Below are 27,488 nucleotides of genomic sequence, written 5' to 3' on the forward strand. Positions count from 1 at the left end.
CAGCGGGGTGCTGCTGGAGCAGGTGGCCTGTGCGCCTTCGAGTGAGCGGAGGTGCGCACGGTCCTGACACCCCGACATCAAAGCTGCTGTGTAACCTTTTAACCATTTGATATTCCCCTCAGAAGGTGCTTCCCTGAGCCATAAATTTGCTCTCACAAGGCAACATCAATAAATCAAAGCCGCCTCTCGGGCACGCCTCCCTGATGCATTAATCACCCAAAGTCAAGTTGCTTCAAAGCCTGCTGGGCCGCCCCTCTCCGTGCTGGTAGGAAGGCAGCCCAGCCCTGAGAAAGGAGGACACCGAACTGCGCCTGTGAGCACCCTGCCACGGACCACAGCGAGGGGCAGTGAAATCCGAGCCCTCACGCATGTGGCCGCTTGCCGGACGGTGCTCCCGGCGGGGTGCGTGGCTGTGGGGCTGCCACGGCCCAGCAATGTTGCCGTGTGGGCAGGGTCTGCTGGCAGGAGGGACCTGGAGCTAGGTCAGGGTGGCTCCGTGGCCTCAGGCCGTGCCCCGCCGGAGACCGAGCTGCATGGGACCTGTCCAGAGTCCGTCTGGGTGGTGCGGCTGCCCCCGGGCGCTCGGGGGCCGGGGCACCCCACGGCACCCACCTCCCTGGGGCTCCCACACCTGAGCCGCAGGGTGTCCCCTGGGGAGGGACAACAGCCGCCCCGCCTGCCACGCGGATCTGCGCCTTTGCGGGCAGCCCGCACCCGAGGACGGCCTGGGCTGGACAGCAAGCCCGTCCTCCCTAATTTAGCCCCGCTGGCTCCCTCCTGCACCCCTTCCCATGATGGCCCCCCAACTTTCCTCCCCCACCCCTCTCCTCAGGGAGCGTTAGGGGCTTCAAAGCGCCGGGAGCATGTGGAAGTGATTAGACCCGAAGAGGAGGCTGGCGGGAGCCCGTGCCCCGCGGCCACTGCGCTCAGACAGGCGGCCGGGCAGTGAACGCCTGGGGCCGCTGGGGTCCTCACAGGAGGGGCAATTAACGGGCTCAGGGAGGACACCTGTCTGTGCCTCTGTTCGCCAGGGTGAGGTCCCGGCAAGCGGCATCCCCCAGGTCCACGCGGGTCCAGACCGGCTGCAGAATCAATGAGCCCAGGGTGGGGAGCTGCGCGCAGGGCGCGGTGGGGTCCCTTTCTGAAGAAAGGACGACAGAAGCACCCCGAGAGCAGCTCACGCCTTTATTCCCGCTCAGGGTGGGGAGGGGTCCCGCAGCTGGCAGACAGGGCACCTCCAGGCTGGTGGCTCTCACCTCTTGCCGGCTGCAATGCCAACACCAAGGTGACCCGAGGGCCCCGGGTCGGCAGGCAGCCCCTCCCTCCGCTGCTCCAAGATGACCCGAGGGCCTCCCCATCGGCAGGCAGCCCCTCCCTCACTGCACCCTGCCACGGTACCTGGCAGCCTCAGCCACTTGGGCACCTTGCCCAGATCCCTCTTGACCGGCTGGGCCGTCTCGGGGCGGGATTCAGGGAGCCCCACTGCCCCCGCCTCAGCCGTTGGCTCCAAGTCACGGGGTGCAGGGTCAGGGGCTGGCATCGGGGGCGGGGCCCCAGCAGCCCGGGGCATGCGCCTGGGGGGCAGGAGGCCGAGATGCAGGAGGGCCGATGCGCCACAGCAGGGACTCGCCCCTCCCCACCGCGGGCACTCACCTGGCCACCAGCAGGTCAGCCGCAGACGGGGAGACGGTGCGTTCCAGCAGCCTGGGCTCCAGGAAGAGGCCTGCGGGACACCCAGCCCACCTCAGGCCATGGAGGGCCCCCCTCCCCCTGCTGCTGCTCTGCTCCGGGAGGGGACGCGGCCTGGGAACAGGGTACTGGGCACACATCTCCCTCCCAGATCTCCTCCCCGCCCACCTGTTGGTTCCTCAGCTCCAAAGTGCACGAGGGCAGCAGGGAAGAGATCTGCCTGCAGGGAGAACAGAAGGGGGCTCGGGGCATCAGGTGGGCACCGTGGGCAGAGGCCGCGGCAGGTGGGCAGGGCGGGCCGCATCCACTTTCGTGGTGGCCTCTTGGGGGCTGCATGGGAAGCTAAGCGCCACACACCGGGCCCAGGGCTCTGCCGACCAGGGCCACGCCCCAGCCAGGTCCCCACCACAAGCGCAGTCCACTGCCCTGTTCCCGGGAACTGCCCCCCCCACCCCTCCCGGCTCTACTGGGTCCCGCTGTGCCACCCCCCCATCCCCAGCACGAGCCGGGCTGGCTGTGAGACCACAGGGGTCCCTCCGGGAGCCAGCCCCAACACCAGCAGGACATTCTCGCGGCACATGCATTCGGCATTCCTGATGACCCAGGGGAACAGGCCTAGAAGCCCCCACCCTCAGCGGAGCCTGTAAGAGGCCGACGGGTCAGGGGAGATGAAAACAGATACACGGGACTGGTGTGGAGGAAGAGAACAGGCAGTGTTGCTCAGAGGACCCAGAGCGCGGGGGTCTGTGCAGCAGCTGGTGGGCTGCCGTCAGGGGGAGGGGGAGCCCCCATACCCGCTGAGCGGGGGCCCCTCAGCCGGCCCAGGCCCAGGCATGGCGAGCGGGGGCTCTTGGAGCCAAGGCGCTTTGAAAGTCCTGGGCGGGGAGGTACCGGGTCAGCTACCTTTGAGTGTCCGCCACCCAGAACCCCAAAGCTCAGGCTCGAGGTCCCTGACTCAGCATCGGGCGGTCACCTGGAAGTGACTGGTGTGGAGCCCTGGCCACAGGGAGGGCACCGCAACGGGGCCCCCACACCCCGCCCTGGGCGTCCAGGAACTGCCTCTCCAGAGTCTCCTCCCACGGGGGGGTAGTGGTGCGGGGCTCTCGCTCAGGTGCAGGACAGGGATGGGTCACATAGGCCCTGACGTGCTCCCTGGAGGCAGGGGCTAATCTGAGGTGCAGATTCAGGGCCGCCCACAAAGGGGCCCCACGGTCTACCGCTCCGGTCTCTGTACCCGAGGACCATGGCTGCAAGCCCCAAAGCTGGCCAGAGGGTCCTGGTCCTCAGCCCTCACTGGAAAGGGCAGCCACAGGTGAGAGCGCCCCCTCTGCTCTCCGGGAGGAAGTTTCAAAGGCCAAGCCTGGGGACGCTGAGACCAAGGCCAAAGACGAGGCTGATGTGAAGGCCCCATCACTCTGTCAGGACACCTGGGGTCACAGGGACAGCCTGTGGGGCGTACAGAGGGCTGCCCCAGGGCCCGGGAGGCACAGAAGCTGGGGGCAGGAGGGGGGCAGAGACAACAGGGCTCCGAGCTTCCCCGGGAGCCCCAGCCTGACCGGACCCTGACTTGGCTGACCTCCCAGGCACCTGGACCACTCTCGGCACATTCCCAAGACCCCGCCGGAACCCACCTGGCAGGACAGCCGGGGGCCGTGGAGCTGAAAGCCCTGAAGGACCCCTCTCACCCAGCTGGGAGTCCTTCGGGCCCTTGGGGCAACTCCTCCTGAACCCAGCCTCCCTGCCTCCCCGCTCAGCACCCACCAGAAGCATCCCACTAGCTTGCTCGCGTCTCTGCGATCCCAACCAGACAAAGGGTGAAGGGACAGCACAGAAGGCCGCTGTGACCACCAGGAAGGAGTCTATGCCTCTGTTCAGGCTGAGGTCTACGCAGCTCACGGCAGTCTTCAGGACCGGCTAAGGCTGCTACTCGGGCCCTAAGCGAGGTGGTGGGAGAGGTGCCGGGGCCCAGGGCAGCACCAGGACTAAAAAGGAAGCCCATCCAATGGGCACTGGGGGCGCCTGTGCCTGCCAACCGCAAACCTCCCCCCCCCCCCACATCCTCCCAGGCCTCGTCCTCAGCCCCACCTCTCCCAGCACTCAGTGCCCTGGCCCAGTGGCCAAAAAGGGCAGCTGGGCCACCGTCCCTCTCACCTACCCCAAGCTGCCACTCTCTGGAGCTTGGGACCGGCCTCCCGGCAGCCTCCCAGGCAGCCAGCAGCCGGAGCACAGCCGTGCCAGGGACATGAAAGCCGGCGGCTTCCGCGCCCACGCCCGCTCACCCACACGAGGGAGGAAGGCTTCCTTCCCCAAGCCCTGCCAGCTCTCTGATGGCGGGCGGGCGGGGACGCCACCCCGCGCGGAGGCCCCCGCAGCTCCAGGCTGAGCTGACAGATGAAAGGAGACAGCTGCTGGTAGCAGGGGGCAGGGTGTCACCAGGAATCAGGCCGCTTGGACAGAACAGACAGCACCCCAGGGCTCCTAATCGGGGCGTGGGCGGGGGAGGGGGGTGGGGGTGGGGCGGGACCGGCGTTGGTCCCCCTCCATTCCAAAGCATCTCCTAAATTCAATGTTTATCAACAGGCTGGCCAGCGAGGGAGGGAGGGAAGGTGGGAGGGCGGGTTGGAGGAAGAGGCCCAGTGCCTCTGGGGCTCCCGAGGGCTGAGAAAGGGGAGCTGGGGGCGGGGGGCACAGCTCCCTGCTCCCGCCTGCCCTGACTTCACCCCGACTCCTTTCCTCGGAGAGCTTCCAGCCCCTGCCCCGCCCTCCTGACAATGGTGGCAGCCCCAGGCAGCAAGCACACCCCCTCGGCCCAACTCAGACCTCTGCAGGGCCTGCCAGCCACTTAACAAGGGCCGGCCTCTGTTACTAATTAAAATATCTGAAAAGACTTTGAAGAGGAAACCATTAGGCCAGAGGGCTGGGGAGGCCCCAGGCTACGCTCCCGGGGGGCAAAGGGACGGGACATTCCTCCTGGCTCTGGAAGGCAGCCCAGCAGGGCACAGGATCAACACTCCTCACCTTACCTTCAGGAGCTCTGGGGGCCGTGGGGAGGGTCGGCCGAAGCAGACACCAGCTAGCGGGGAGGGCCCATCACGGCCCTGCCAGCAGGGGCAGGGAAGCAGGCCGGGCAGCCGGGTGCCACACTAGCCCCACAGCTGCCACCCCAGGGGACCTGCCACAGGCGGGTGAGGCCTCTGACCCTCCATCCGCCCCCCCCAGCCCCTTCTCACCCAGACCCCGGGGCAGGATGCAGGCGGTCCCGGCTCGGGAAGGCTGGCAGCCAGCCGGGTAGGCCCATCCCCGCCAGGGCAGGAAGCGGGGGAGGCTGGAAAGGCCCGGCACCAGCTTCAGAGGCGCTCGTCTCCCTCTGGTGCACCCCCCCCCAACGTCTACAGAGCCAGCCGGGCCACACCTGCACCCCTGGCCCCCCGCATCCCCGCCAGGGTGCCAGTACCTGAAAGAGGGTCAGCCTGTGGTCATCCAGGATGGTTTTTGGAGGAGTGATGACTGTGAAAAGATAAGTGTCTGGGCCCAGAGCCACCTCGCCCCCCACCCATCCCCGGACCCCCACAGGAGGACAGGCCTGAGGGGGAGGGGCAGGCCCCGGGCCCAAGGCCTTAGCTGGGGTATCTCCAAGGAGCCCCCTCAGCTTGTAGCCCTCTGCCCGCCTCTCTGCTACTACTACAACCCGGGCAAGGGGCTTGGGGGGTGGGTGACCCGGGGCGGGCCCACCTACAAGGAGCCCCAGCCCCACACAACTCCCCGCGAAGCCCAGTGGTCTGACCCCTCCCTACCCAGACGCCCTTGGGAGGGGAGGTCAGGGAGAGGGGGCAGGGCAGGGGTGCTGAGGGGGCAAAAGCCAACCTCCCCTTGCCTCTCCCCTCTCCTCGGACTTGTCCTCAGACACCAGCGGGGCTTACACAGTAGGCGGGCTACTGCATGACCAGCCCAGCCCACCCCACGATGTTGTTTTCTAGAGGAAAATCTCTCCAAGCCCCAGCTGGGACGGGTCGGGGGTCACCGAGATCCAGACATTGCCGGGACGTGTCCAGCAGGAGGACTCACACAAATAGAATGGCAGCTCAGGATTCCCCAGGTGGCTTCTCACGAAGTCCCGCAGATCCCCCACTGGAGGAGGGAGGACGGGATTAAGCCGAGAGCCCCCATGGGACGGGCACGGTCCGCGTTCTGGGACGGGACAAGCCACGTCCCGCTTCTGTGCAGAGCCCCCTACACCCCATGGGACGGGCAGCCCCAGGCAGCTCAGCCGCCTCCACCCCAGGGGTGAAAAGCCAAGCATGGTCCTTCCACAGGACTCTGAGACCCTCAGCCTGGCTAGGCCCCCAGCTTGCTGCGGGAGCATCCCTCCCTTTACCACTTACCCTGCCCACCCGAGCTCTGCCCTATGGGGGCCCCGGGTACAAAGGTTTGGTTACACAGCATCCCAGGGACCGTGGGGGCCTGCCTGCCACCCTCACTGACCTGGGCACAGGTCACCAAGGAGGTCGCTGACCTCATTCAGAACTGGCAGCGTTGCTGCCTTCCTTCCAGGGGAGCCGCAGCTCCAAGCCAGAGACTCCCACATTAGGGGGGCGGGGGCCCACCCTTCCTCTGGGTACCCCTCCATCACACCCGTGCCCTGAACAGGTGGGCACGCGGGGGCACCACCAGGCTGGCCAGGTACACATCCGACACGAGCTGGCCCCCCGGCCCCGTGCCCACACCCCCAACACGCTCTGCAAGCTCACAGGCTGCCCCACAGATACAACCAACAACCCGGAAACGCCCGTCTCCCCCAAAGGCCCAGCAGCCGCAGTCCCATGGCCTGGAAGGAAGCCAGGCGGGACTCAGAGGGCCCCCCCCGCCCAGACACCCCGGTGGGGCCACTGACCTGTCTCATTAGGGCGGAAAAAGCCCTGCAGGATGTAGCGGTCAGGGAACAGGACCCTCAGGACCACCTGGGCCAGGACAAGGCAACTTGTCAGCAGGAACGGCCAAAGTCCCCACCGGCTGTACCCTGGGCCCACGATGGCCGGTCCCCCAACCCGGGCCAGAAGACACCAGGCCCAGGGCAGGTGGAAGTGCCAGCCAGCACCCGCTCCCGGCTGTCCCCACCATGCTACTGGCCAGGGCTGTGGCCTCAGCTCACTGTACCACAGGCTGCACACGAGGACTGGTCAAGCCCCACCACGCGCGTTTGTAAAAACACGTCAGCGTGTTTTCATCACGAACAGGGCTGACTGGTTACGAACCGTGGCCGTGCAAGCCTGCAATGAGGCGGTGACCACAGCCAGCGGCGTGGTCAGACGCCCCCCGAGCCCTTCTACGCACCTTGGGGTACCGCTCCAGCTTCTCCCTCTTCTGAGCCTCCCTGAAAGCCTTGGTCACTAAGGGCGCTTCCTCCAGGCGCTTCCTGCAGGGGGTGGCGAGTCTGCGTGTGAAGGTCGGGGGTCTCCCTGGCCAGCCAGTGAGGAGGAGCCACACCCACCACCCCCGGGCTCCGAGGGACCAGGAAGCGCCGCCGACACAGCTGGGGCACACCCACCGCTCGCTCCTGAGCTGGGCCAGGCGCCTCCTCACGTCGTCCACGGTCACCTCGAAGAAGTCATCCGGCAGCTCCGCAGGGCAAGCCTGGAGCAGCTCTCCCAGGTCCGGGTGGCACACCACGGGGTCCCGATCCACCGGCTGGGTGGGCAGAGGGCTCGGCTGCCGCAGGCCCCCAGGAGCCTGGTCTCCTGACTCCGTGGGGCCGGGTCACCCAGGACCCACAGCTGGAGCCAAGCCCATACCCTCACCGGCCCCACCTGTCAGCCCGTGACCGGGGCCAGGTGTCCAGGACTGGAGACCCTCCTTCCATGCCTCCTGCTCAGGTACACTGACATGGAGACCCCCATTCACCAGCAGAGCACGCGGCCCTGGAGTCTTGGCTCAGCCATGCCAGGCAGGCACCCTCACTGCCGGGGGACTTGGGGGTTGGGGTGACAGGCTCCCCTAGTAGCTACTTGGCTCACTTCCCGTCTCTGGAAGCCCCAGCACCGAGAGGCCTCCGGAGCTGCCAGTTATCAGGGTCCCCCGAATAGAGAGCAAACTCAGGGAACAGCACCCCGGGCGAGGCCACATCGGGGACTCCACAAGAGGGCAGGGGAAGTGACAGCCCCCAAATTAGAGGTTTGGCAAAAACCTGCCAGCCACTGGCCACGTGGCCAGGCTGACCCCCCCTCCCCTCTCTAGGGGAGCAGCCCAGCCCACCCTCTGACCACCCTGGGGACGCAGAAAGGGACGGCATCACTCCTAATTGGCAGCAGCGACGATGGAAATTGCGAGGCAGGGCTCGCTTGGCCGGAGGCGCCTCCGGGTGGGTAATTGCCAGTGTGACCCCTCTCGGCGCCAAGGCGGCCTTGGAGCCGGGCCCGACCGAGCCGCGCAGGTCCCAGCCCTCTGGCCCTGCCCCTGTGGGGGAACCTCACCTCTTCTCCACACCCAGGCACGGGCCGGGCAGGCTCTAGGAGCACACCTCCCCAGAGGTCCCTCCTGAGAGCCCTCTACACGGTCCAGCCTGCCCCGAAGGCCAGGCTCACCGCCCGGGGGACGACCACGCTCAGGCCAATCGAGGGCTAGGGCCGCCCAGCATCTGGGGACCAGCGCACCTGCTGGGCGTCTCCGGGGCTAACTCCCCAGCCACACGTGAGGACTGTCGGCCTGGGCAGTCTCAGGTCGAGTGCCCAGCGACGCCACGCCTCGTGATACGGCTCTCCCCCGCTGAAGGGGAGGGGGGTGGGCTCTCACCAGGAAGCCCCCCCTGACCTTGAAGCACCGGGGCAGAGCAGCCAAGCAGGGCTGGCCAGAGCCTGGGTAGCAGGGCCCGTAGGTGGCTGGCTGAGGCCCCTGGGGGCTGCCCCTTCGCAGCCACAGGATCCTGTGCCACTGTGGGCAGTCTTCACCAGAGCTTTTTATAACAAGATGCCAGGCGCCAGGCTGCCCCCCACAGCCACGGCGCCTGCATTCCAGAAGGGCCAAGAGCCGGCCGGGGCGCCTGGGGCAGGGTGTTGGGGGGAGCGAGGGCAGGACGCGGATAGGCCTGAGCCAGGAACCGCCAGGGCACGAGCGCCAGGCCCCCAGGCACTCAAGCACGAAGCCTGCAGGCTAATGAGCAGCTCTAAGGCCACCGTATCACAGTCTCTCCCTTGGAGGACCCAGCCCTGGGCATGAGTTGGCCCGAGAATCCAGCAGTCCGGGGCACCGAATGGAGTCTGAGCGCTTCCCCTGCGGAAAAGCCAGCCCCAGGGAGCCCTGCCCACTCGGGCCTCCCCTCCTCCTGGCACTTCCGGGGCACAGCCTGGGGCAGCCAAAAGGACTGCAGGCCCCCGGCAATGCCGATAAGCCCAAGGCCCACAGCACGCTCCTCAGACTGCTCCCAGAATGGGGGACACAGAGGACACCAGCCACCGGCTTCGTGCCGCTCAGGGGCCACTGACTTTTGGTCAGAAAATAAACCTAACAAAATCCCTCTCAGTGTTGGATTTACCCTTGATTCCTTCTCTCCTCCTGCATCTCACTCTGCTCCAAAAACCTATCTGGTCAAGCAGAAGCCAAAAGCTGGGAACGAGCCACCCCGCAGAGCTCGGGGCCAAACCTCCTGAGTCTCAGGGCGGCCACCATGTCCTGGCCCAGGAGGCCCTGGCCCACGAGAATGGACCAAAGTACCATCCCACTGTCAAATGATGGAGGGAGAAGCCAGGGGGCTTCGAATACCTCCCCTTGGCCTTCCCCAGGAGAGCATGTCCCCCGCAGACAGGAGGGGCCGGCGGGGACGGGGAGGCGCAGTGGGGCTGGGGAGGCCAGAGCCGGGCGGACTCCAGGCCGAGCCCTCGTCCTGCTCACGGCCGACGCTCGGCCAGCGAGCCGCCCTCCTCTACTATTCCCTGGTCCCAGCAGTTATACGCACGGCTCCCATCCGAGGCGGGTTTACGGATGTTTCTAGACAGAGAGTGCAGCTCTGAGATGAGACATCCTCAGGGAGAAAGCGTACGTGGCATCAAGTGTGACGGGGGCTGTGGCCCTCACCTTCAGCACAGGGCGCCAAGCTCCCAGGCGCTGGCTGAGGGCCGTGGGGTCCAGGAGAAGCTGCTGGGGCCACAGGCTCGGGGGCTGAGAACAATGGAGCCCAGAACCTTCTCAGGAACCCTGACAGCTGGCCTTCAGGGCCCGAATCTCCAGGTCAGCTCCAGAGACTGCGGGGGAGCCATGCAAAGGACAGCGGCTCCAAAGAGCATGACATCACTGGGCCCGGGTCACCCTTGCAGAGGTGCTGGTTGCCCGCCTCATGGGCTCAAGGCCTGGCCCGTCTTCCTCACCCCTACCCCTTATCCTGGAAGTGCCTGGGGAGGGGCCGGGCAGAACGATGGGGGCACAGCCCGAGGGCCAAGGGTCTGTCCCGAGTGTGCGTGACAGATGGGACAACTGAGGTGCAGGTGTGACCCTGAGGGAGGAGGTGCCGACGTGACCCAGCCCAGGGCTCTCCTGTCTGGCAAACGCAGGACCCGGCAGGTTCTCGGACTTGGCCTCCACCCAGGGTCCTACAGACAAGAGGACGTCCGGAAAAGGACAACGGAGGACAGATCAGAGAACATAAAGCTGTCCGCACAGCCGCGAACACTGGCCAGGCGCCCCTGCAGTGGGTGACAGCCCAGCTCCCCGGCCACACTGGAAAGCGCCCTGCTTCGCCAGGACGGATCGAGTGAGGGAGGCTGCAGAGGGGGCCGAGGGGGCCTCGCCCACCCCCAGCCCCACGCCAGGCTCAGCGCGGCTGAAGGCCCAGCCCGGCACCAGGCATGGAGGGCCAGGCGGGCCGGGCGCCAGCCTCCAGCAGCTGCCTCCCCGGTGGCGGAGCGGCCACCGCGCACACGGGTCCCCTCCTGTCGGAAGTGGCCTTGCCGCGGCTGAGGGTTCATTTTCTTGACAGTAATTTTCCGGGACGCGATGACACACAGAGAAAAAATGTAAAAACTATTTGGGGGTGACCTCAACCCCAGATTTTCCAGCTTTCCCGTGAGGGCTCTTGGTTTTCTCCCCACTCCCGGCCCAGACTGTCCTCTGACAATGGTCTTTGGTCAGAGGGAATGTGAAGCGTCTCCCCTTGAGGCTTGGAGCTTAAATGAATCCGTACACAGGGCCGCGGGCCAAACCTCCCGAGTTACTCACAGAGCCGGCGCCCTCCGCCCTCCGCAGGGCCGAGCCGGCGCGAGGCCAGGCCTGGTCCCGGCGGGGCTGCTCGAGGGAACCGCCGAGGACACCCGAGGCCGCGGGCAGGCGGTGCCTTCCCCAGGCCGCCCACCCTGAGCACAAGAAATGGGGGGACGGGCCGAGGCTCCCACACGCCCGTGGCGTGACCAGACGCTCGCCACCGCGAAGGAGGCGCACGAACGCCCCACGGTACGGAGATACACAAATGTAAGGTGTGGTGCGGGGTCCCCTCCGCCTCCCAGCTGCCCCTGGGAGGACACGTGGCCCGAGGTCAGCAGGTACAGGGGGGCGGACGCCCACGCGGTGGGGACACACGTGCCACGCCAGAGGACCGGGAACGGTCCCACAGAGAGCGCCCCTCGGGTCCATTCAGGATGAGGGCCTGCCAACGAAACCCCCGGCCCATCCACAGAAGGCCACCTGGCCCTGCCGGAGCTCTGCGGACCAGGGCACCCCGCGTACCCATTCTCCACTACGGTTCGAAGGCCGGCATCTCCACCCCACATTCAGCTGTGGCAGAGACGGCTGGAGGGCCCTTGGCAGCCCTCAAAACCGCTGCAAGACTGGGCCAGCACCTTCCGGGCCGCCGCCCCATCTGCCGACCAACCTCAGCGGCGTTCCCGTTAAGGCCGCCGCTGTGCCTCTGGGGACAGCTGGGCCCCTGGGCTGCTGCCGGAGCCCGGGGCGGCCACAGCACCGAACGCACACGCCGGACGCAGGCTCGAACCGTGCCCTGGACCCATACGCGGGGGACAGTGGGGTGTGCTCAGGGGAGGATGCTAGGAGAGGCGCCCCAGCACGAGAGGAGGGGGGCCTGCTCGGACCCCCAGGCCCTGGCTGGGCTCCTCCCAGCCCCACGTGCTCTCACTCAACCTGCCCATAAAGCAGGGGGCAGGGCCAGCCAGGGCCAGGGCCAGGGCCAGCTGCCTGGAGACGCAGGTAGGAAGCCCCAAGGAGGCACCAAGGAGGCACCAAGGAGACACCAAGGAAGCCCCAGGTCCGCCTCTGAGGGCGGAGAGTCAGGCAAGGGAAGACTGCTGCCAGCCGCCTGTCCTGCCCGGGGCATCGGGGCCTTTGATCAGAGACCCCTGGACCGGCTGGGGGTGGGGGGCGCCTGCTGGGATTGTGGCCCAGCCACGCACAGGGCTGTGGGGCGGCCTCCTGGGCCGGCGGAAGGACTTCAAAGGACAGGCCAGGGGCCGCCGGGCAGCCCCAGCCTCTCCCCGAGCCCGGCTCTGATGGCCAGTAAAACTACCTTCTAATAATTAATGTTCTGACATCAAAGGCAAGAGCCGCCCGGGTCTGTAAACCATCCCAGTTCTCAGCCGAGGACCTGCCTATATTTTATCCTGTCTCTTCTGACTCTTTATTTAAATCCAAAACCACACACAGGCAAAACATTAATGGAAAACTTGGAAACTCGTTTTGATTACCAAAGTGTACCTTTGAAGTTCCCCCAAAAGTTCTGTTTTGTTCCCTTCTGCCCTCCCCCCCCAGGGCTGACGTGGCCGGCCAGCCCTCCGGGTGTGGGGCTGTTAGTGACAGGAGGCACGAGGCGGGCGGGCAAGCCGTGGGGGACGCTCCACAATCAACCAGCTGCTGGGGCCCCCAGATCAAAGGCACACGCTGCTGGCGGCCAGGCGCACCCTGCCTGGGACCTCTCCTGCCTGGGGGCCCCAGGTTCAGTGCTTGGGGGTACACTGGGATCCTGTGCCCAGACAGTCACCCGCTACAGGACAGCATAAGCCAGCACCCGCCCCCTGCCCCCCAGGTGCCCACAGGGCCATGCGCGGCCTCGTAAGGGACCCAGAGAGCCAGGGAGTGCCTGGGCCGAGCCAGCCGTCCACAAGCCCCACTCACCAGTCCTCTGTGACTTCAGGATGGGAGAAAGGGACAGCCCGCCCTGGCCCCAGCGTCCAGCTCCCAAACCCAGAGATCCCCAGGAAGAGCCGGCCCACTGGGAGTCAGAACCCCAGAATGCGCTCACCCCAACCACACGGGTCTGCTTTTGGCCACTGATTCTGGGCCCAAGTCACAAAGGCCAGGAGAGTGGGGACTGCGGATGGGTTTCTGACATGGCCCAAATATCAGCACAAGGGCCGGGGCGGCAGCACCACCACCTCTCCAGGGTGGACGTCCATGAGCCTCGGGACTGGCTCGGCCCCCATCCACTCAGGTGAGCAAGCCCCAGCCTCCCGGCCCTCTGAAAGGACGCAGGCTCAATCCTGTGGCCGAGCCGCCCCCTGCCCACGACCCCCACAAGCACAGGTGCCTCTGCCCCTCCGCCCTCCCCAGGTGTGCGGCCTGGAAGAACGACAAGGGCCCCAGAGGAGACAGGAATGCAGGTAGGGGTGCCAGGGCCCCACGATGCCCACGGGATGCTCTGCTTACGAACGACAGACACTACAAACGCTAACCCTCCACTGAAACGCTAACTCCCACCAACAGAGAAGCTAGCAGGGACGCAGAGCATCACAACTAGACGGGTCCCTGCAACGCAAGGATGGCTCGGCGGGGAATCAACCCCAAACCTCACCAGGCGAACGCGCCGGAGGAGGAGGCCCGCCCCGCACACCGGCTAGCAGCAGCAGACCGAGGGGACTGCCAGCACCACAGCTGCCTGCGAGGCGGTACCAGCCAGGGCCCGGGGGCCCAGGCAGAGGGCGCGGGACGACGGCTCCAAGGCACGCAGGGCGGGAGCGTCGGAAGCCCGCACACGGACAGAGAGGCCACCAGGCAGGTGGGCTCCCCCGGCTGTGACGCGGTCCCAGGGGCACGAGTTGGTCCAAACCCACCAGACCGAACATCTAAAACGGGGCCTCGGCGCAACTGATTTGAGGCCAAACAGAACCCGAGCCACGGCTTCCCAGGAGAGCCGACCACGCGCCCTCCTGCCCGCCGGCCGTGGCCTGGGGCTCCTTACCGGCTCCGGCTCTGACCCGGGCTCCTGGCCAGGCCTCGACTTCTTGGGCTTGGAGGGGCCTCCCGGGCCGGAGAAGGACTTCGGCGGTTTGGCTGAAGGTGACGTCAGAGACCTGGCAGGCCCGGACGAGCCCCCCAGTCGCTGTCCCCCACCTGAGAAAGGAACAAAGGGGGCGGGGGCAGGCTCCTTCGAGATCTGCTTCGCTGGAGCGTCCACGCGGCTGGCCCCCGAGGTGCCCACTTCATCCTGATGGCTCACGTCACCCTGGCTGAGCCCCGCCGAGTTCAGCGGGAGCAGAGGGCCGCCGGTGGCCTGGTCGGCCGACAGGGAGGGGGCCGGGCCCCCTGGGGTCTTGGTCCGGGAGACCCCAGGCTCCTGATCACGTCGCTTCATGGCGAACCTGGGGGCGCAGACCCGGAAAGCAAGTGAAACGCCACACAGAGCCCTCCCTTTCCTGGGGCTCACGGCCCTGAGGGAGGTCCTCCGGCAAGGAGCAAACCGGTTTCAGCGCCTTCTGCCGCCCCCACCCGGCCCGCCGTCCAGGGGCCACTACGCTGGCCGTACGCAGCGACAAGCCACTCCCCGTGGCACCAAGCGCCCCCCCAGGTCCCCAGGCAGGACGAGCCAGCAGGCAGTGGCCTCAGATCAAGGGGAGAGGACCGAGATGGGGCACATCTTCTCTTTCACTTTTCCACCGTTTCTTTCAGACCCCACTCTTTTCAGTGAACAAGACAGGAGGGCTCCCCCACCTGATGATGGCGCTGCCCCCGGTGAGACCTAGAGACTTGAGCGTCGTGCTCTGCAAGGAGGCTCTGCCGGTCACCTGTGAGGAGGAAGCAGGACTTGCTGACAGTGCTCACCCACCTGGCCGCCCGGACACGGGCACCGTGAGCCCCACCCGCCAAGCCCTCCTCACACCAGCTCCCTCGGCCTGAGCACAGGCACCACGGGGGCCCCCAGCCAGACACCTGAGCATACGCTCACTGGTCTGCGGCCTGGGTGGGCAGGCTCAGGCCGGAGTCAGCCACATCCGGCCCGCCGACCCCCTCCGTGGGCTGACCCGACCACGACGGCCTCAACCCAGGCCCAAGCGCCCGGGGCCCCGTGGTCTGTCTCCTCTACGGGAGGATGGGTCCCAGCAGGTCCCTCCCACCGATAGCCCTGGGACCCCCGCCCTTCACGGCCCTGCGTCAGGGGACCTCGAACTGGGATAAATAAACCCCAGCATCCTCCCGGGGCCCCTTGGGGACAGTGGCCACCCCGGGCCAGAAAAGGGCACTTGGCCAGGCTCAAAACAAAAAGCCCCTGTGAGGCAGGGGACTAAGCAGCAGGAGGGTGCCCCCCGTCACGGACGGGCGGGTGGGGACGGGCAGGGCCTCGGAGCCGGGCTACGCCCACACTATGCTGCCCTCGGTTTTGAAAAAGATCAAAACACGGAGCAAAGCAAATATTTATTAAAACGAAACCACTTTTGTGACTCTCGGGCTTTGAGAAACGCTGAGAAAACAAACAGGGCGTTGAGGAGGCTTGGGGAGCAGCCCGGGCGGCCCGTGGTTAGTGCCAGCGGAGCCGGCACTCCGCTTTTTTCCATGGAACACATCACGCTTTCAGAGGCCGTCTCCCCGCTCGCTGCTTTGAAGGCGGGTCTGAGAGAGTGAATTTTCCAGATTGGAAAGTGGGGCCGGGCCCGTGTGGTGACTTGGGGCCAGGCGGGTGGGGCCGGGCCGCTAACCTACCTCGTCCCGCATGTACACACAGACCGGGCTCGCCTCGCTCGGCTGCTCCAGGCACTCCCTGTGGGGGGGGGGGCAACGGAGACGTCACAGGCCAGCCGCAGGCACACCCGGTGCCCTCAGACGGCGCCCCCTGGGCACCCGGGCAGGACCCCGGGGCCGGGCCCACCCTGGCCGCCTCGGGGCCACCAGGAGGAGGTGGCCAACGCCTGGCGGGGAGCCACCGGCCCAAAGGGCGTGGGGGTGTTTCCCAGCCTCACAGCCCAGAGCAGCACCAGCCACCTCCCAGACAAGCCTCAGATCACGGTCAGCTGAGCAGGTCAACGACGAGAAAGGATCCCGGAGCCCTGGGAAGCCATCCTCTAAGAGGACTGCTGACCCCAGAGCCCCAGGAGCAGCTCAGGGCCTGCACCCACTAAGTGGACTCCAAGGAGAGAGGCCAGGCCCCCGAGGCCATGAGCAAAGGCACGCTGCCCCCTCTGCCCAGACCCCGGGGCAAGCGTGACCTCGGGCCGTGAGGCGGGAGGACAGGGAGGGGCCTCCCTGTGGAGCACACCCACTGGCCGCAGCCCAGCGGTCACACCGCACAGGGCTGGGCTCACAACAGCCACTGAAACCACAGTCACCAAAAAGGTGAAGACCAGGGCAGGGCACGGGTGCTGGCGCACAGGGCGATACAGGCGCCCCAGCTGCTGTCACACGCACAGGCTGGGCCAACGCAACGCAGGGGCAAAGGCACCAGGTGTCCCCACCCCTCACCGCCGTCCTCCAGGTTGCCATGCCACCCTCCCCTCCATCCTCCCTCCTCTCCTCGAGGCCGTGCTCACCGGTAAGATGGCGGCGGGCACCCACCTGCACCAGACCGAGCCACTGACGTAAACGGGACCCATACACGGGAGGGAACAGGCCCAGGAAGCACAGCTGCACGCGCTCACAGGACAGCAGGACGCACACGTGCTGCCCCCCCCCCCCCCCACGCACCTGTGCACCACCACCTGTGCTAGGGGCCCTGTGCTGACCGTGGAGGTCAGGGGGCAAGCGGGCAGGCCGAGGCCTGGCTTTGGAGCCCTCCCACTGCAGGCAGCAAAGCGTGTCTCCTACACGTCACTGAAATAAGCCCTCATAGACACCCACTGGAGACCACGCCTGCGGTGTCCTGTCCAGGCCCTCTCCCATGAGAAGGGCGAGTCGGAGGGGCAGGGCCCGCCAGAGCGGGAGACCTGGGGTGACGTCAGGCCAGGCTGCACGGCCCCACCAGGGCTCAGGGCTTCACATGCAGGCTCGGCCGAGACGACTCGGCAGCTGAGCTGGTGACCACAAGCAGCAGGGCCTCCAGCCGCACACGGACACTCTGAGCGCACGGCTGCCTAGGACCGTCCCCAAGACCCGTGATCCCATCCTCTGGGTGGGTTTTTTCTCTCTGTTCCTCCTGTTTGCTTTCCTCTGCCTGTTGCCCAGAGCTGGGACCCACAGTCCAGAGCTAGATGTTGGGACCCCCGGAGGAGTCCCTGCCCAAGCCTGACCAGCCCTCCCAAAGTCCCCAAAGGAAGGTGGGAGGCCCATTAGCCCCCACGGAACTCACCCGTGCTCTCCCCACACCCACAGCTGTGAAGAAGCTGGTCCCCAGAGAAGGCTGCCAGCCTCAACCAGAGGCACGCAGGGGGCTGGCCACAAAAGGTGTAATCTCACGTGCACAGCAGGGCCAGGGAGCACCCCTGCAGACCTGGGACTGGCCCAAGACTCAGTGAGCCCAGGCCTCAGAAAAATACAGGACCCCAAAAGTGTCGGTGACGTCCCCCGGCCAGGCTCACGCACTTTTCTTACTGAAGACAAGACAGGGAAAGTGAAGGGACCTCAGCCAAGGAAGGTGTGTTCTAGCAAACCAGATCCCAGGGCCAGCAAGGGCGAGTGGGGACATGGGGTCCTGGACCACCTGGACTCAGAAAACCGGCCACACGCTGGCTGAGCCGACGCCCACCAGGTCCGAGTGGGCCCTCGCTGCTCCCTCAGGAGCCCCGGCCAGGCATGCCGTCTCCAGGACCTTCCTCTGGCACCTGACGTCGTGGTGGGGACGGATGAGCGGAGCGGAACAGGAACGGTGCCCGGGGAAGGCCTGCTCATCTCTGTGCCCTCAAGGCCCCTGGACATCAAACGCCAGCCCGGCTTTGATGTGCGGCTCCTCCAGAGGGATCGGATTCCCATTCCCATGTGGGGATCTGATGGAGAGGCCAGTAGACGTGCCAGGGGAGGGGCGCCGCGACGGCTTCCAGACCCCCCGGGCCAATGAGCGGGGCTCTCCCTCCAGAACGGCAGGCGGGGGGGGGGGGGGGGGGGGGGGGGTTGTTCCAGAGCAGCAGACCTCGGCAGCCCCAGGACTCTCTTGGAGGGAGCTGGGTCCCCAACCCAGGCAGCACTGTCATTCAAGGCCGGGCGTCACGCAGACCTTCCGCGGATGCCCACCCGCCCCTCCTCGCACATCGCCTCGGTCAGCAGGATGGCTCTAGCCCCGCGGAAGATCTGCAAAGCCGCTCCCACTTGGGCCACGGGGCGGCGGGAGGGCCGGGCGGGGCAGAGACTCTGTTGCTACTGGCTTCACTCGCCACAAACATGCTGTCCCCACGGACACGGGATGTCTGTCCACCCAGGGCCAGCTCCTGGCAGGACGCCATGCGGGAGGCAAGCCAGACATCCGGACCCTTCTATTTACATTACCTATTTGGGACTGACAGAGCTGTGACTTCAGCCTCGGCTGCCACGAGGAGGCAAGGCCACATCCCGAGGGGCCGGGCCACTCGTATCCCAACAGGGAGGTGAGGTCAGGGCCGCAGGGAGCCGCGGGGCCCCCTCCTCCAGGGCAGACCGAGCAGGGTCAGTTTCAAGAGGGAAGTTTCCTTTTCTTCCCAAGGAAAGATGGGGGACGGTGCCCCAGAGCTCTGAACGAACACCCCGGCATCCACACCTCTGGCCGCCCGCAAGCTCTGGGGCGTGGCTCATGCACCCCCTCAGTGTGACCGCAGGCTGGTCCCCAAACTCGCAGGCAGCCCCTCTCGAGGATGTTCGAGGCCCTGCTGCTTTGACCGGTCAGACGCACCTCAGAGACAGAGTCACGGGCTGGAGCAGGGGACACGGGGCACCAGGACAGAGCCCCTCTCCTGGTGGCCCTCCCTGCAGCACGTGCCCGAGGAGGAGGTGGGGGGAGGGCCGGTCAGGCCAAGCAGAGGCGGCGGCGGCGACGAGGCCCACGTGGGCACTGAGCACGGACACGGCTGCAGCCGTAGGAAGGCCAGTCCAAGTGTGAGACGCGCCAGATGTCAAAGTTCTCCGTCCAACAAAGAATGTAAAAATGTCTCATTTTCCCGTTAATCACATGTTCAAAGCACAGTACTTTGGGCACACTGAGTCAAGTCCGCCATAACCTGAAATTAATTTCACCTGTTCTTTTGATGTGGCTACCAGAAAAGTCTGAATTACCTCTGCAGCCCACACGTGTGGCACATGTGGCACGTCCCGTGGCCAGTTAGGTGATCCAGACGCTGGCGGTCAGGGCAGAGCCACCGTGCACAGGAGCCACGACCTGACCCACAGCGGACCCAGGACGCGCACTCACCTGACGGCTCCCTGCCAAGCCTGTTGCTCAGAGGCTTACCTCCTCCTGAAAAACCCGCTTCCCGCTCATCCTGTCCTGTGAAGACTTGGAATTCCCAGAGCTGCCTGCCCCCCCCCCCCCCCCCCCCGCCGCGAGCACGGGAGCTGCCGTTGAGTCCTGGCGCGTCGTCCCCGCTGCGTGAGGATCCATCCCAGGATCATGCACACGTCCACACCAGCGGTGTCCCACAGTGGCAGGCACAGCCCCTGCAAGATCCTAGCTCGGCTCCGCCCAGCCCTGTGAATCAGGCGTGGGGCCGTGACTGTGGCCACAGATGCTGCCTGCCCTCCCTCTTGTGGACCCTGCTCCTTGGTTAGTGGGCGCCAGCTTCCCAGGAAAGCGCGAGCGGAGAAGCGCCCCCCTGCCTGGAGCCGATGGGACACAGATGGGGCAGCAGCCGCACGGCTGGGGCAAGGGTGCCGGGAGGAAACTTCTAGAGACGTTACGGTACCTTCGTAAGCAGCACGTAGAGGAGGCAAATTGCTCTGCTCCCACTCACGCACATTCACGGACACCCCGCGGCCAACTAAACCGACATAAGGGGCCCAGCTCCTCCTGAAGCCACCCAGCTTCTCCCAAGAGCTGTCTCCACTCCCCTGTTCCGCTCCTCACACTCCATCGAACAGCTGACCCCACCGGCCGGTCCTGAAAGGCCAGTCCCAGAGCCCTCGGCACCCTCCACCGGAACCCTGTCCAGTTCCAGCCACCACCGGCCGAGGGACCAGATCCTACGCATTGCCGCAGGGGACAGAATCCGTCGCAGGGGACTGGGGTCTTTTGGAAACACCGGTTTCCAGGTTTCCGACGCTGTTCGGTTTCATTTGCACATAAGTACTGCAGTCTCCTCTGGAGGGAGGATCTCACGGCAGGGCGACCCGGCTGCCCGACTCTGAGCTACGCCTCGCCGCCAGCCCCAGCCTCGAGAGCAGGGAGCCAACGCATCCCTCCGTCAGGCGGGACTCTTGGCGCGCGTGTCCAGCCCCTCCCGGGTGGACCCTGCCTGCCCTTCGCTGCGGTGGCCCCGGCAGCGTCCTCAGAGCACGTGCAAGGGGAGACCGTGCGACCTTTCAGGCCTAGACACCGCTTGGTTCCATCCACGCCTCTGATATTCTGACAGGTAATTGTAGGAGAAACGCTTTTCTGCAGCAGGTGAAGGCACCGGTCAGCCGCCCTCCTGGTGGTGCAGCCGGGAGCCTGGGGCCTTTCCGCAGGCCTGCGGTGTCCCTTCGTCCGGCTCCAGTGCTCACAGTGGTGCGCCGCAGTCTGGACATGCAGCGTCCGGCCCTGGCACCGTTTTCCACCGCACTGCCACGATTCCCACCCCACCCCCCCCCCACCCCCCGCCTCCCTCTTCTCTTTCCCGGAGCCAGCTGCCTGGGCCCCAGACCTACCTCTGCCTGTCCCACCCTGACGCTCAGCCGCCTGGCTCTGTCTCTTCCTCCCGCAGAGGAGGTGAGCTCCCTCCCGAGCCTCGGCCAAAACGGCCAGGACCCTGTACCCTCAACTCCAGGGGCGGCCGCCGACCAGCCCCGCCCCGCCGAGCCTCAGGCAACCGAGCAGGATGGCGGGTCCTCAGACCCGCGAGCTTCCTCACGCGCAGCAAGGATTGTGGCCACTTGAGCCACGGGTGCGGCTGACCCATACGCCTCCCCACCTGCTTCCAAGGGCTCCCCCTGGTCTCTGCACTTGCCTGTTCGACCGCACCCAGCTCTGTTCCACCTGCCTCTCCGTCCACAGAACGTGAACAGAGGCTGTCACTCTGTCCCCGCAGTTCACGGTCTCCTCCTCACACGCCAGAGGCTTGCTCAGACATCTGGGCTCCGAGGGGCAGTGCAGTCGGCTGCCAGTGCCCAGGCAGTGATCCGGGGAGCCACCCACACCTCCTATAGTGGGAGCTGCGAGTGTTCTGGGAGCTACCCAGGGGGGGCATGCTCCTGCAACAGCCTGAACAGTAAGGGCACCCCTCCCTGTCCAGGGAGCCCTGAGGCTCCACACCCAGGACCACCTCCAGGGCCGGCAGCATAAAGCAGAAGGCAGCTCAGGCCCCATGGCTCCTTACACCTCATCTACCACCTGCCTTCCCACTCTAGCCTCCTTGCCCAGCCATCGTCCGCCTCACCCGTGACCCAGTGCTGCCATCGCCCGGGCTCTGAGTAATACCTTTGTAAAATCCTCTCCTATCGTTTTAGTTGCCTTTTGGGAGGGAGAATGACACCTGTATTCCAGGAATTCTTCCTGTTCCTTGTTCCTGCCACAGGGCCTTTGCACTTAATGCCCCCTAGACCCAGAGGGCTCCCTCCCAGATCCTGGTACAGCTGCTCCTGAGACCTCCCCCGCCACGCAGAAAATGCTGCCCCACCGCGTCCCAAGGTGCCCTGCCTTCTCCCTTGCGAAGTCTTCCTGTGGCTCTGCAGGACTGCCTGTTAGCTCCTCACAGAGGTCAGCTCTGCGAGGCCAGGCCCCGGCTCCCTGCTTCAGCCCCGCCCGGCCTGAGCCGGACGAACGAAAGGACAAAGGAGAGACAGACACGGAGGCCTCATCTTCCCAGCAGCACGGAGCAGCAGCAGAGAGGGCAGGTGCCGGCGGCACAGGGCTCTGAGCCGCAGGAGCACCCCCGCCCCCTTAGGAAAGCAAGACAGCAGGCGCCACAGTGAGGCGGCCCGCGGACTGCTGTCGGGCGTGCCACGTGCTTCTACTAGCAAAGACCCCCGAGCAGGGGCTGCCAAGGCCCCCAGGAGCGCCCGCGGAGGATGTCGAGGCTGGCTGGAGGGGAGGCAGGCCCGGCCGCAGGGGCCCAGGCCCGTAGGAGCGGAGGGGAGCCCCCTGCTCTCGGCACAGCCGCCCCCACGGCCCCGTGGGAAGAAGGTCCGACACAGGAGACACGGGAAGAGGAAGCCCGCGCGGGACGACGCCGGCGGGGAGCAGGAGTCCGGGTGCGGTGACGGCAGGGGCGGCGGGCACTGCAGTCAGACTAGATGGGCTTTCCTAGGCGACCCCGTCCCCGTGCGGGCCCAGACAAACCTCAGGGCCGGGCCCTGCTCTCCTGTCCTCACACCGCCCCTGACGGCAAGCAACTTGTCCGGGGCCACACAGTGACCACTGCGCCCTCCCGCGGTCCCTTCTATGCCGCGGGCCAAGACCTTCAAAAGAGGACAAAGACTTCCACGCCAAAATGAAAGACAGAAAAGTAAAACGCTACCACGTTGACGCATTCAGGACTAACATTTAAACCATTAATTACCAGATGGAAACTGACACCTGTCAAATATCGTTAACGGTTTCTTTTCAAACGTGACCCATTTTCCTAAGGAAGTTTTATACCTAAAGCCTCTATCCACCGAGGAGCCCAGAAGCTCCCTGTTCCCCTCACCGCTCACCAAGCCCCCCACGAGGACAGAAGCATGGCGTTGTCTTCCGGGAGGGCAAGGCGCCACCGTCACGACAGGAAGCCAGGGAAAAAGGATGAGCTGCGGTGGCCAGCACCTGCTGGGGGCAGCTGATGAAGGCGGCCCCCTTATCTCAAACCCGTCCTCTCGGCGAGATCGGAGGGCCCTAAGGCACACCCTCCGGCCGCGGCGAACCTCGGGCTGTGGCTCCAGACCAGCCCCGCCGACCCAGCAGCAGCCTCGGCCATGGAGGGCAGGGCCCAGAACCTGCTCGCTGACGCTCACCTGGTCTGTGCAAAATGGTTGAGAAGCTCCCAGAGCGTCTGGCCTGAACAGAAAGTGTCTTGCAACCTGGAGCCATCGTCCAGCTGCAGAGCGATGCGAACCTGAGGGGTGCAGATTGGGAAACCGAGTCAGGAAGAGAAGCAGCCGCCCAGGGCACAGGTCAGAGAACACACACACACCTCTCCTTCGGGGCCTCGGGATCCCGTGGGCGGCAGGACGCGGACTCTTGGGGGTAAGGAAGCGCTGTCCCCCCCCCCCCCCCCCCGCACACCCCACACACGTTCGTCGCTGTGTCTTCAGTCGTCACAGTTTGGGCTAACTTGTTACGCAGAGACAAATGACAAGCGTGTTACGTCTTCTGAGCGTTTTTCACAAACGAACACACTGTTCTTGAAGCTCCGTGTGCAACAACTGTTGCACCGAGTGGGGACGTAAGTCTACAGCCCCAGAGAAGACACTCCTTTCGGGTCCTTCCGCTGAGTGACAGACACACCGGAGGACGCGCGCGCAGAGCCGGGGCGAGCATGTGTCCCTACGCCCACGAGCACCTCCCTGAGGCCCGTGTGTCACGGTGAGTGCTGGGTGCCCAGGCCCGCATCCCTGCCACTTTGGCCAAGACACTCTTTTCTTCAAGCGTGCCTTTACATGGAGTCCCAGTAACAGAGGACGAGCCGCTCTGTGTGAAAGCGCGAGGGAAGCTCCCTACCACCCCCGGCAGCCCCAAGAAATCCCCAAGGGAAGTCAGGGTTCCTTCCATGTGAAAAGAGGGGTGTTGGGGCCGGTCCCCGCCGCCCGACTCCCGATGGGCTCCGGAGTGCTAACTGATGTCCGCAGGCCCAAGCCGCCTTGTCTCTCGGCAGGGATGAACCACCTCCCCTGCGGTGTCTGGGGGGCTTGCAGAGATACACCAGCACTGTGGTTATTGTTTCCACCCACGGCAACTGTGCTGTCGTCTGCTCAATCTCTAGGTCCTAAGTAATCGATCTGGTGGGAAGCAGGCCACGGTCAAAGACTCGGGCTGTGGTCCCAGCAAGGACTGTGAGGAGGCCCAGGGTGAGGCCTGAGCCCCTGGGCCACGTGCGCTCCCGCCAGAAGCGAGGCTGCACCACGTCCACAGGAAACCGCAGGCTCCGAGGTGCTTGGCTGACAGCACAGGTAGCCCCCCACCCCCCAAGACCAGTTCAGAGCAGGGACCGAAAGACTCGTTTCCGATCAACCACCAACCCTGAGAAAGTGGTGAGGGTGTGAGGACACGAGCCTCGCCCGGCACATCCCTCCATTCACCGCCGCCCCCTCCTCCGATCACGGCAACAGCTCGCCCCACCCGTTCAGCCCGCTACAGCGTCCTGTCGTCCCAACAGCCCGGACTCGAGAGCCACACGCAGCGCTGCCGGGCCCCTCCAGGGGAGCCACCTACCATGTTCTCGGGCCCCTCGCGGCTCCGGGAGACAGGCACCATCTCCAGCTTGGCGTTATTGGGCAGGTTGGCAAATCTCCACTGGAGAGAGAGGTCAAGAACATTCCTCTGAAACCTGCAAAACAGGCCACAGCTCACGGGCTGCCCTGCAGATCCTAATACAGCCCAGCTTGCACACAGTGCCCAGCACAGCCCTGCCGGGAGCAGGGACTAAGCCGAGCGGTGTTCGCGTCCACGTGGCGATTCCCCAGCCAGTGCCCCCAAGGCTGCAGGAACACAGGTACAGCCTGCCAGCTTGCAGAGACAGTGGATGCCTGTCTGCGGCGGAGCTTTCAAAGGAAAGGAAAAGTAGACACTGACTCAGCTTTGAGCCACCGAGGACAGAGCAAGAAGGAGAAACCAGAAATGGGTCACCCTCGTGGACAGACCAGGGGGCGCCCCAGTCCCCTCCCCAGGCATGAAGCAGTAGCAGGCCCAGAAGATTCAGAAAATAAAAATGCACCCCAGAGCTACTGAGGGGTGTATGTACCTAGCTCTGCTCGGGAAAGTTCTAACCTGCTTCGGGCAGGTCGGGGAAACCAGAAAGAGCTCGAAGCTCTGTGACTGGATGCCAGGGCACAGCCCGGAGCCTGGAGCAGGGCCCTGGGATTCTCAGTGGCAGCACAGGCTCTCCTCTGTCTGAGGTGAGGACAGCCACACCAAGACAAGTCACTAAGGGGAGAAGTTCCTCAGGTGGGACAGAAACCCACAGGCCACCAAGGAAGGGTGCTGATTCCTTTGTTGTTTTAGACCACTTGAGGGGCGCCTGGGTGGCTCGGTCGGTTAAGCGTCCGATTTCGGCTCAAGTCATGATCTCGCGGTCTGTGAGTTCAAGCCCCGCGTCGGGCTCTGGCTGACAGCTCGGAGCCTGGAGCCTGTTTCAGATTCTGTATCTCCCTCTCTCTGACCCTCCCCCGTTCATGCTCTGTCTCTGTCTCAAAAATAAATAAACGTTAAAAAAAAAATTTTTTTTAGTAAAAAAAAAAAAATAGACCACTTGAGGACGTGCCAAGAGCCCTCTCCTGAGAAACACGCCCGCACGCTAAGACCCAGGCATGCAACTCCGGGGCACCGCGAGGCCGCCAGGATCCACACAGTTGTTTGCGGGGGAAAGTTTGCAGGTTTGCCCACATCTGCACGACCACTTCCTCTTCCCTCAGAGCCCCACCAAGAACAGATACAAACAAACACACGGAAACCCTCCGCAGAGACCCCTAAAAAGACACATCCACATCCTAACCCCCAAAACCCATGAATGGGACCTTACTTGGAAATAGGAACTTTGCAGATAAAACTGAGTTAGGGATCTCGAGGTGAGGTCATCCTGGATTTGGGTGGGCCCTAAATCCAATGACAAGTGTCCTTATAAGAGACAGAAAAGGAAAAGACACACGACACACAGGGAGAAGGCCATGTGAGGAGGAGGAAGAGGCCGAGTGCAGCCACAAACCAGGGAGCAGCTGGAGGCCCCGGAAGCTGGGACAGGGAAGGAAGCTGCTCTCTTAGAGCCTCAGAGGGAGTGTGGCCCTGCCCCACACCTGGACCTGGGGTTTCTGTGAGACAGTAGGTTTCTGCTGGTTTACACCCCGAGGCAGGGTCCTGGGAGGGGCGGATGGCCCCGACAGACCAGGACCGGACCCTAGCACACTCACTTCAGATCGTACTCGCTGGGGTTGAAGTTCTGCCGCTGGCATGTGTCCTCCAGAACCTAGGAGTCAGACGACAGGACTGTGAGCCACTGGGTCTGGCCTGGTGACTTGGTCGGCAGGCACAGAGTCCAACTCTTGATTAACTGGCTTCCAGGCCAAGCCTAGTACAAACCACATGAGGGACTGTCCACTCAACGGATCCACACGCCTCACCTGCAACCCGTGTTCACTCTCCCTCTCCTCACTGGGCCTGCCTCGTCACCCAGCTCCCGGGACAGCCTCCACCCTGGGTCTCCAACAGTCCACCGCCACAAACCTTTCCCTCCGCACTTTGGGACACTCGCCCCACGCAGAGAGAGTAAAGTTCAAATTTGGGCCCCACTGCCTGCAGTGCTTCACCGTCCTCTCCATGAGCCACCCGCACACTCGGCCAGCGCAGGTGGGTCTTGGGGCGCCCGTCTGGCCCGGGAGATCCCCGCTTCCGGGCCCGGCAGACACACTGAGTTACTCGGGTCGGCTCAGACCGCCACCGCCCCACAAATGGGGGCTCCTCCCGGCAGACCGTAGGGCGAGCACTGGCCCCTGAACCGCGGGGCCCGATAAGCCTTTTTTTTTTTTTTTTTTTTTTTTTTTTTAATTATTTTTTTCAACGTTTTTTATTTAGTTTTTGGGACAGAGAGAGACAGAGCATGAACGGGGGAGGGGCAGAGAGAGAGGGAGACACAGAATCGGAAACAGGCTCCAGGCTCCGAGCCATCAGCCCAGAGCCCGACGCGGGGCTCGAACTCACGGACCGTGAGATCGTGACCTGGCTGAAGTCGGACGCTTAACCGACTGCGCCACCCAGGCGCCCCCCGATAAGCCTTTTTAATGCAACAGCTGCCCGGGAGGGAAGTGCAGCGAGTGACTCAGCAAATCGGTTTCCAGACGCCACGGCCGCACATCCAATGGACACCTGGCCGAAGGACGCCCCAGGATGGGGACACGGCTCGAGGCTCTGCGGCGGACTCGGAGGGGTGGAAGGACGTGCCTCCCCCCGACTCCAGCCAGCCAGACCCCGGCCCCCGCTGGGACCCGCGGAGTCCCGGAGGCAGGAGCCCGGGGCTGAAGGGGGCGGGCCCGCCGCGCCAGAAGGAAGCTCATTGGCCCCCTCAGGCCCCGCCCCTGAAGGCCCCGCCCCCGCAGCGCTCCAGAGCCAACCGCAGGAGCGGACCCGGCGCCGCGCCCCCGCCGCCCGCCGCCACCGCCCGCCGCCGCCGCCGCAGCCGCCGCCACCGCACCTGCAGCAGCACGGTGCTCGGCGTCACCTTCACCGTGTGGCGCCGCCCGTTCGGAGCCAGTACCGACACCGCGGAGCCCCCGCCGCCTGCTGGGGCCGCCATCTTCCGCTCACGTGATCCGCCGCCGCCGGCTCGGCGTCAAACCACTTTATCGCCAACAGCCCGGACGCAGAGCCACGCGGCCGCGGGGCGGGGCCT

At 65.3% G+C, this 27,488-nt stretch overlaps 1 protein-coding gene across 13 annotated transcripts; it reads right to left on the bottom strand.

The window, feature by feature from the left end:
- Positions 1 to 91: 91 nt before the first annotated feature.
- On the bottom strand, positions 92 to 27,488 carry ASPSCR1 (ASPSCR1 tether for SLC2A4, UBX domain containing). 13 transcript variants are annotated; one of them, XM_058705428.1, is made up of 17 exons: positions 26,874 to 27,117; positions 26,327 to 26,615; positions 26,014 to 26,069; positions 24,323 to 24,437; positions 22,906 to 23,006; positions 15,592 to 15,649; positions 14,605 to 14,678; positions 13,856 to 14,255; positions 7,235 to 7,374; positions 7,021 to 7,102; positions 6,581 to 6,647; positions 5,755 to 5,817; positions 5,144 to 5,196; positions 1,858 to 1,909; positions 1,654 to 1,723; positions 1,399 to 1,574; positions 92 to 1,141 (listed from the first exon to the last, which is right to left on the bottom strand). In XM_058705428.1, exons 4-17 carry the CDS (start codon positions 24,362 to 24,364, stop codon positions 996 to 998), a joined length of 1,524 nt encoding a protein of 507 aa, XP_058561411.1. In that variant the 5' UTR covers positions 24,365 to 24,437; positions 26,014 to 26,069; positions 26,327 to 26,615; positions 26,874 to 27,117; the 3' UTR covers positions 92 to 995. The 13 variants fall into 13 exon arrangements, with proteins under 13 accessions (XP_058561411.1, XP_058561420.1, XP_058561419.1 ...); XM_058705437.1 differs by lacking the exon at positions 26,874 to 27,117 and adding an exon at positions 25,629 to 25,702; XM_058705436.1 differs by lacking the exon at positions 26,874 to 27,117 and adding an exon at positions 25,629 to 25,723.

The sequence above is a fragment of the Neofelis nebulosa genome, chromosome 16 (genome assembly GCF_028018385.1).
Source record: "Neofelis nebulosa isolate mNeoNeb1 chromosome 16, mNeoNeb1.pri, whole genome shotgun sequence".
In the NCBI taxonomy this organism is placed as follows: Eukaryota; Metazoa; Chordata; class Mammalia; order Carnivora; family Felidae; genus Neofelis; species Neofelis nebulosa.

What these genes read in the sequence shown, in the direction of transcription:
- ASPSCR1 (XM_058705427.1), bottom strand. Translation starts at nt 27,392, where the DNA reads ATGGCGGCCCCAGCAGGCGGCGGGGGCTCCGCGGTGTCGGTACTGGCT. An exon ending in CGAGCACCGTGCTGCTGCAG is followed by an intron (nt 26,070 to 27,290) that starts GTGCGGTGGCGG and finishes TCTGACTCCTAG; the next exon opens with GTTCTGGAGGACACATGCCA. An exon ending in CCGGGTCAGAGCCGGAGCCG is followed by an intron (nt 7,375 to 13,855) that starts GTAAGGAGCCCC and finishes CTGCCCACCCAG; the next exon opens with CCGGTGGATCGGGACCCCGT.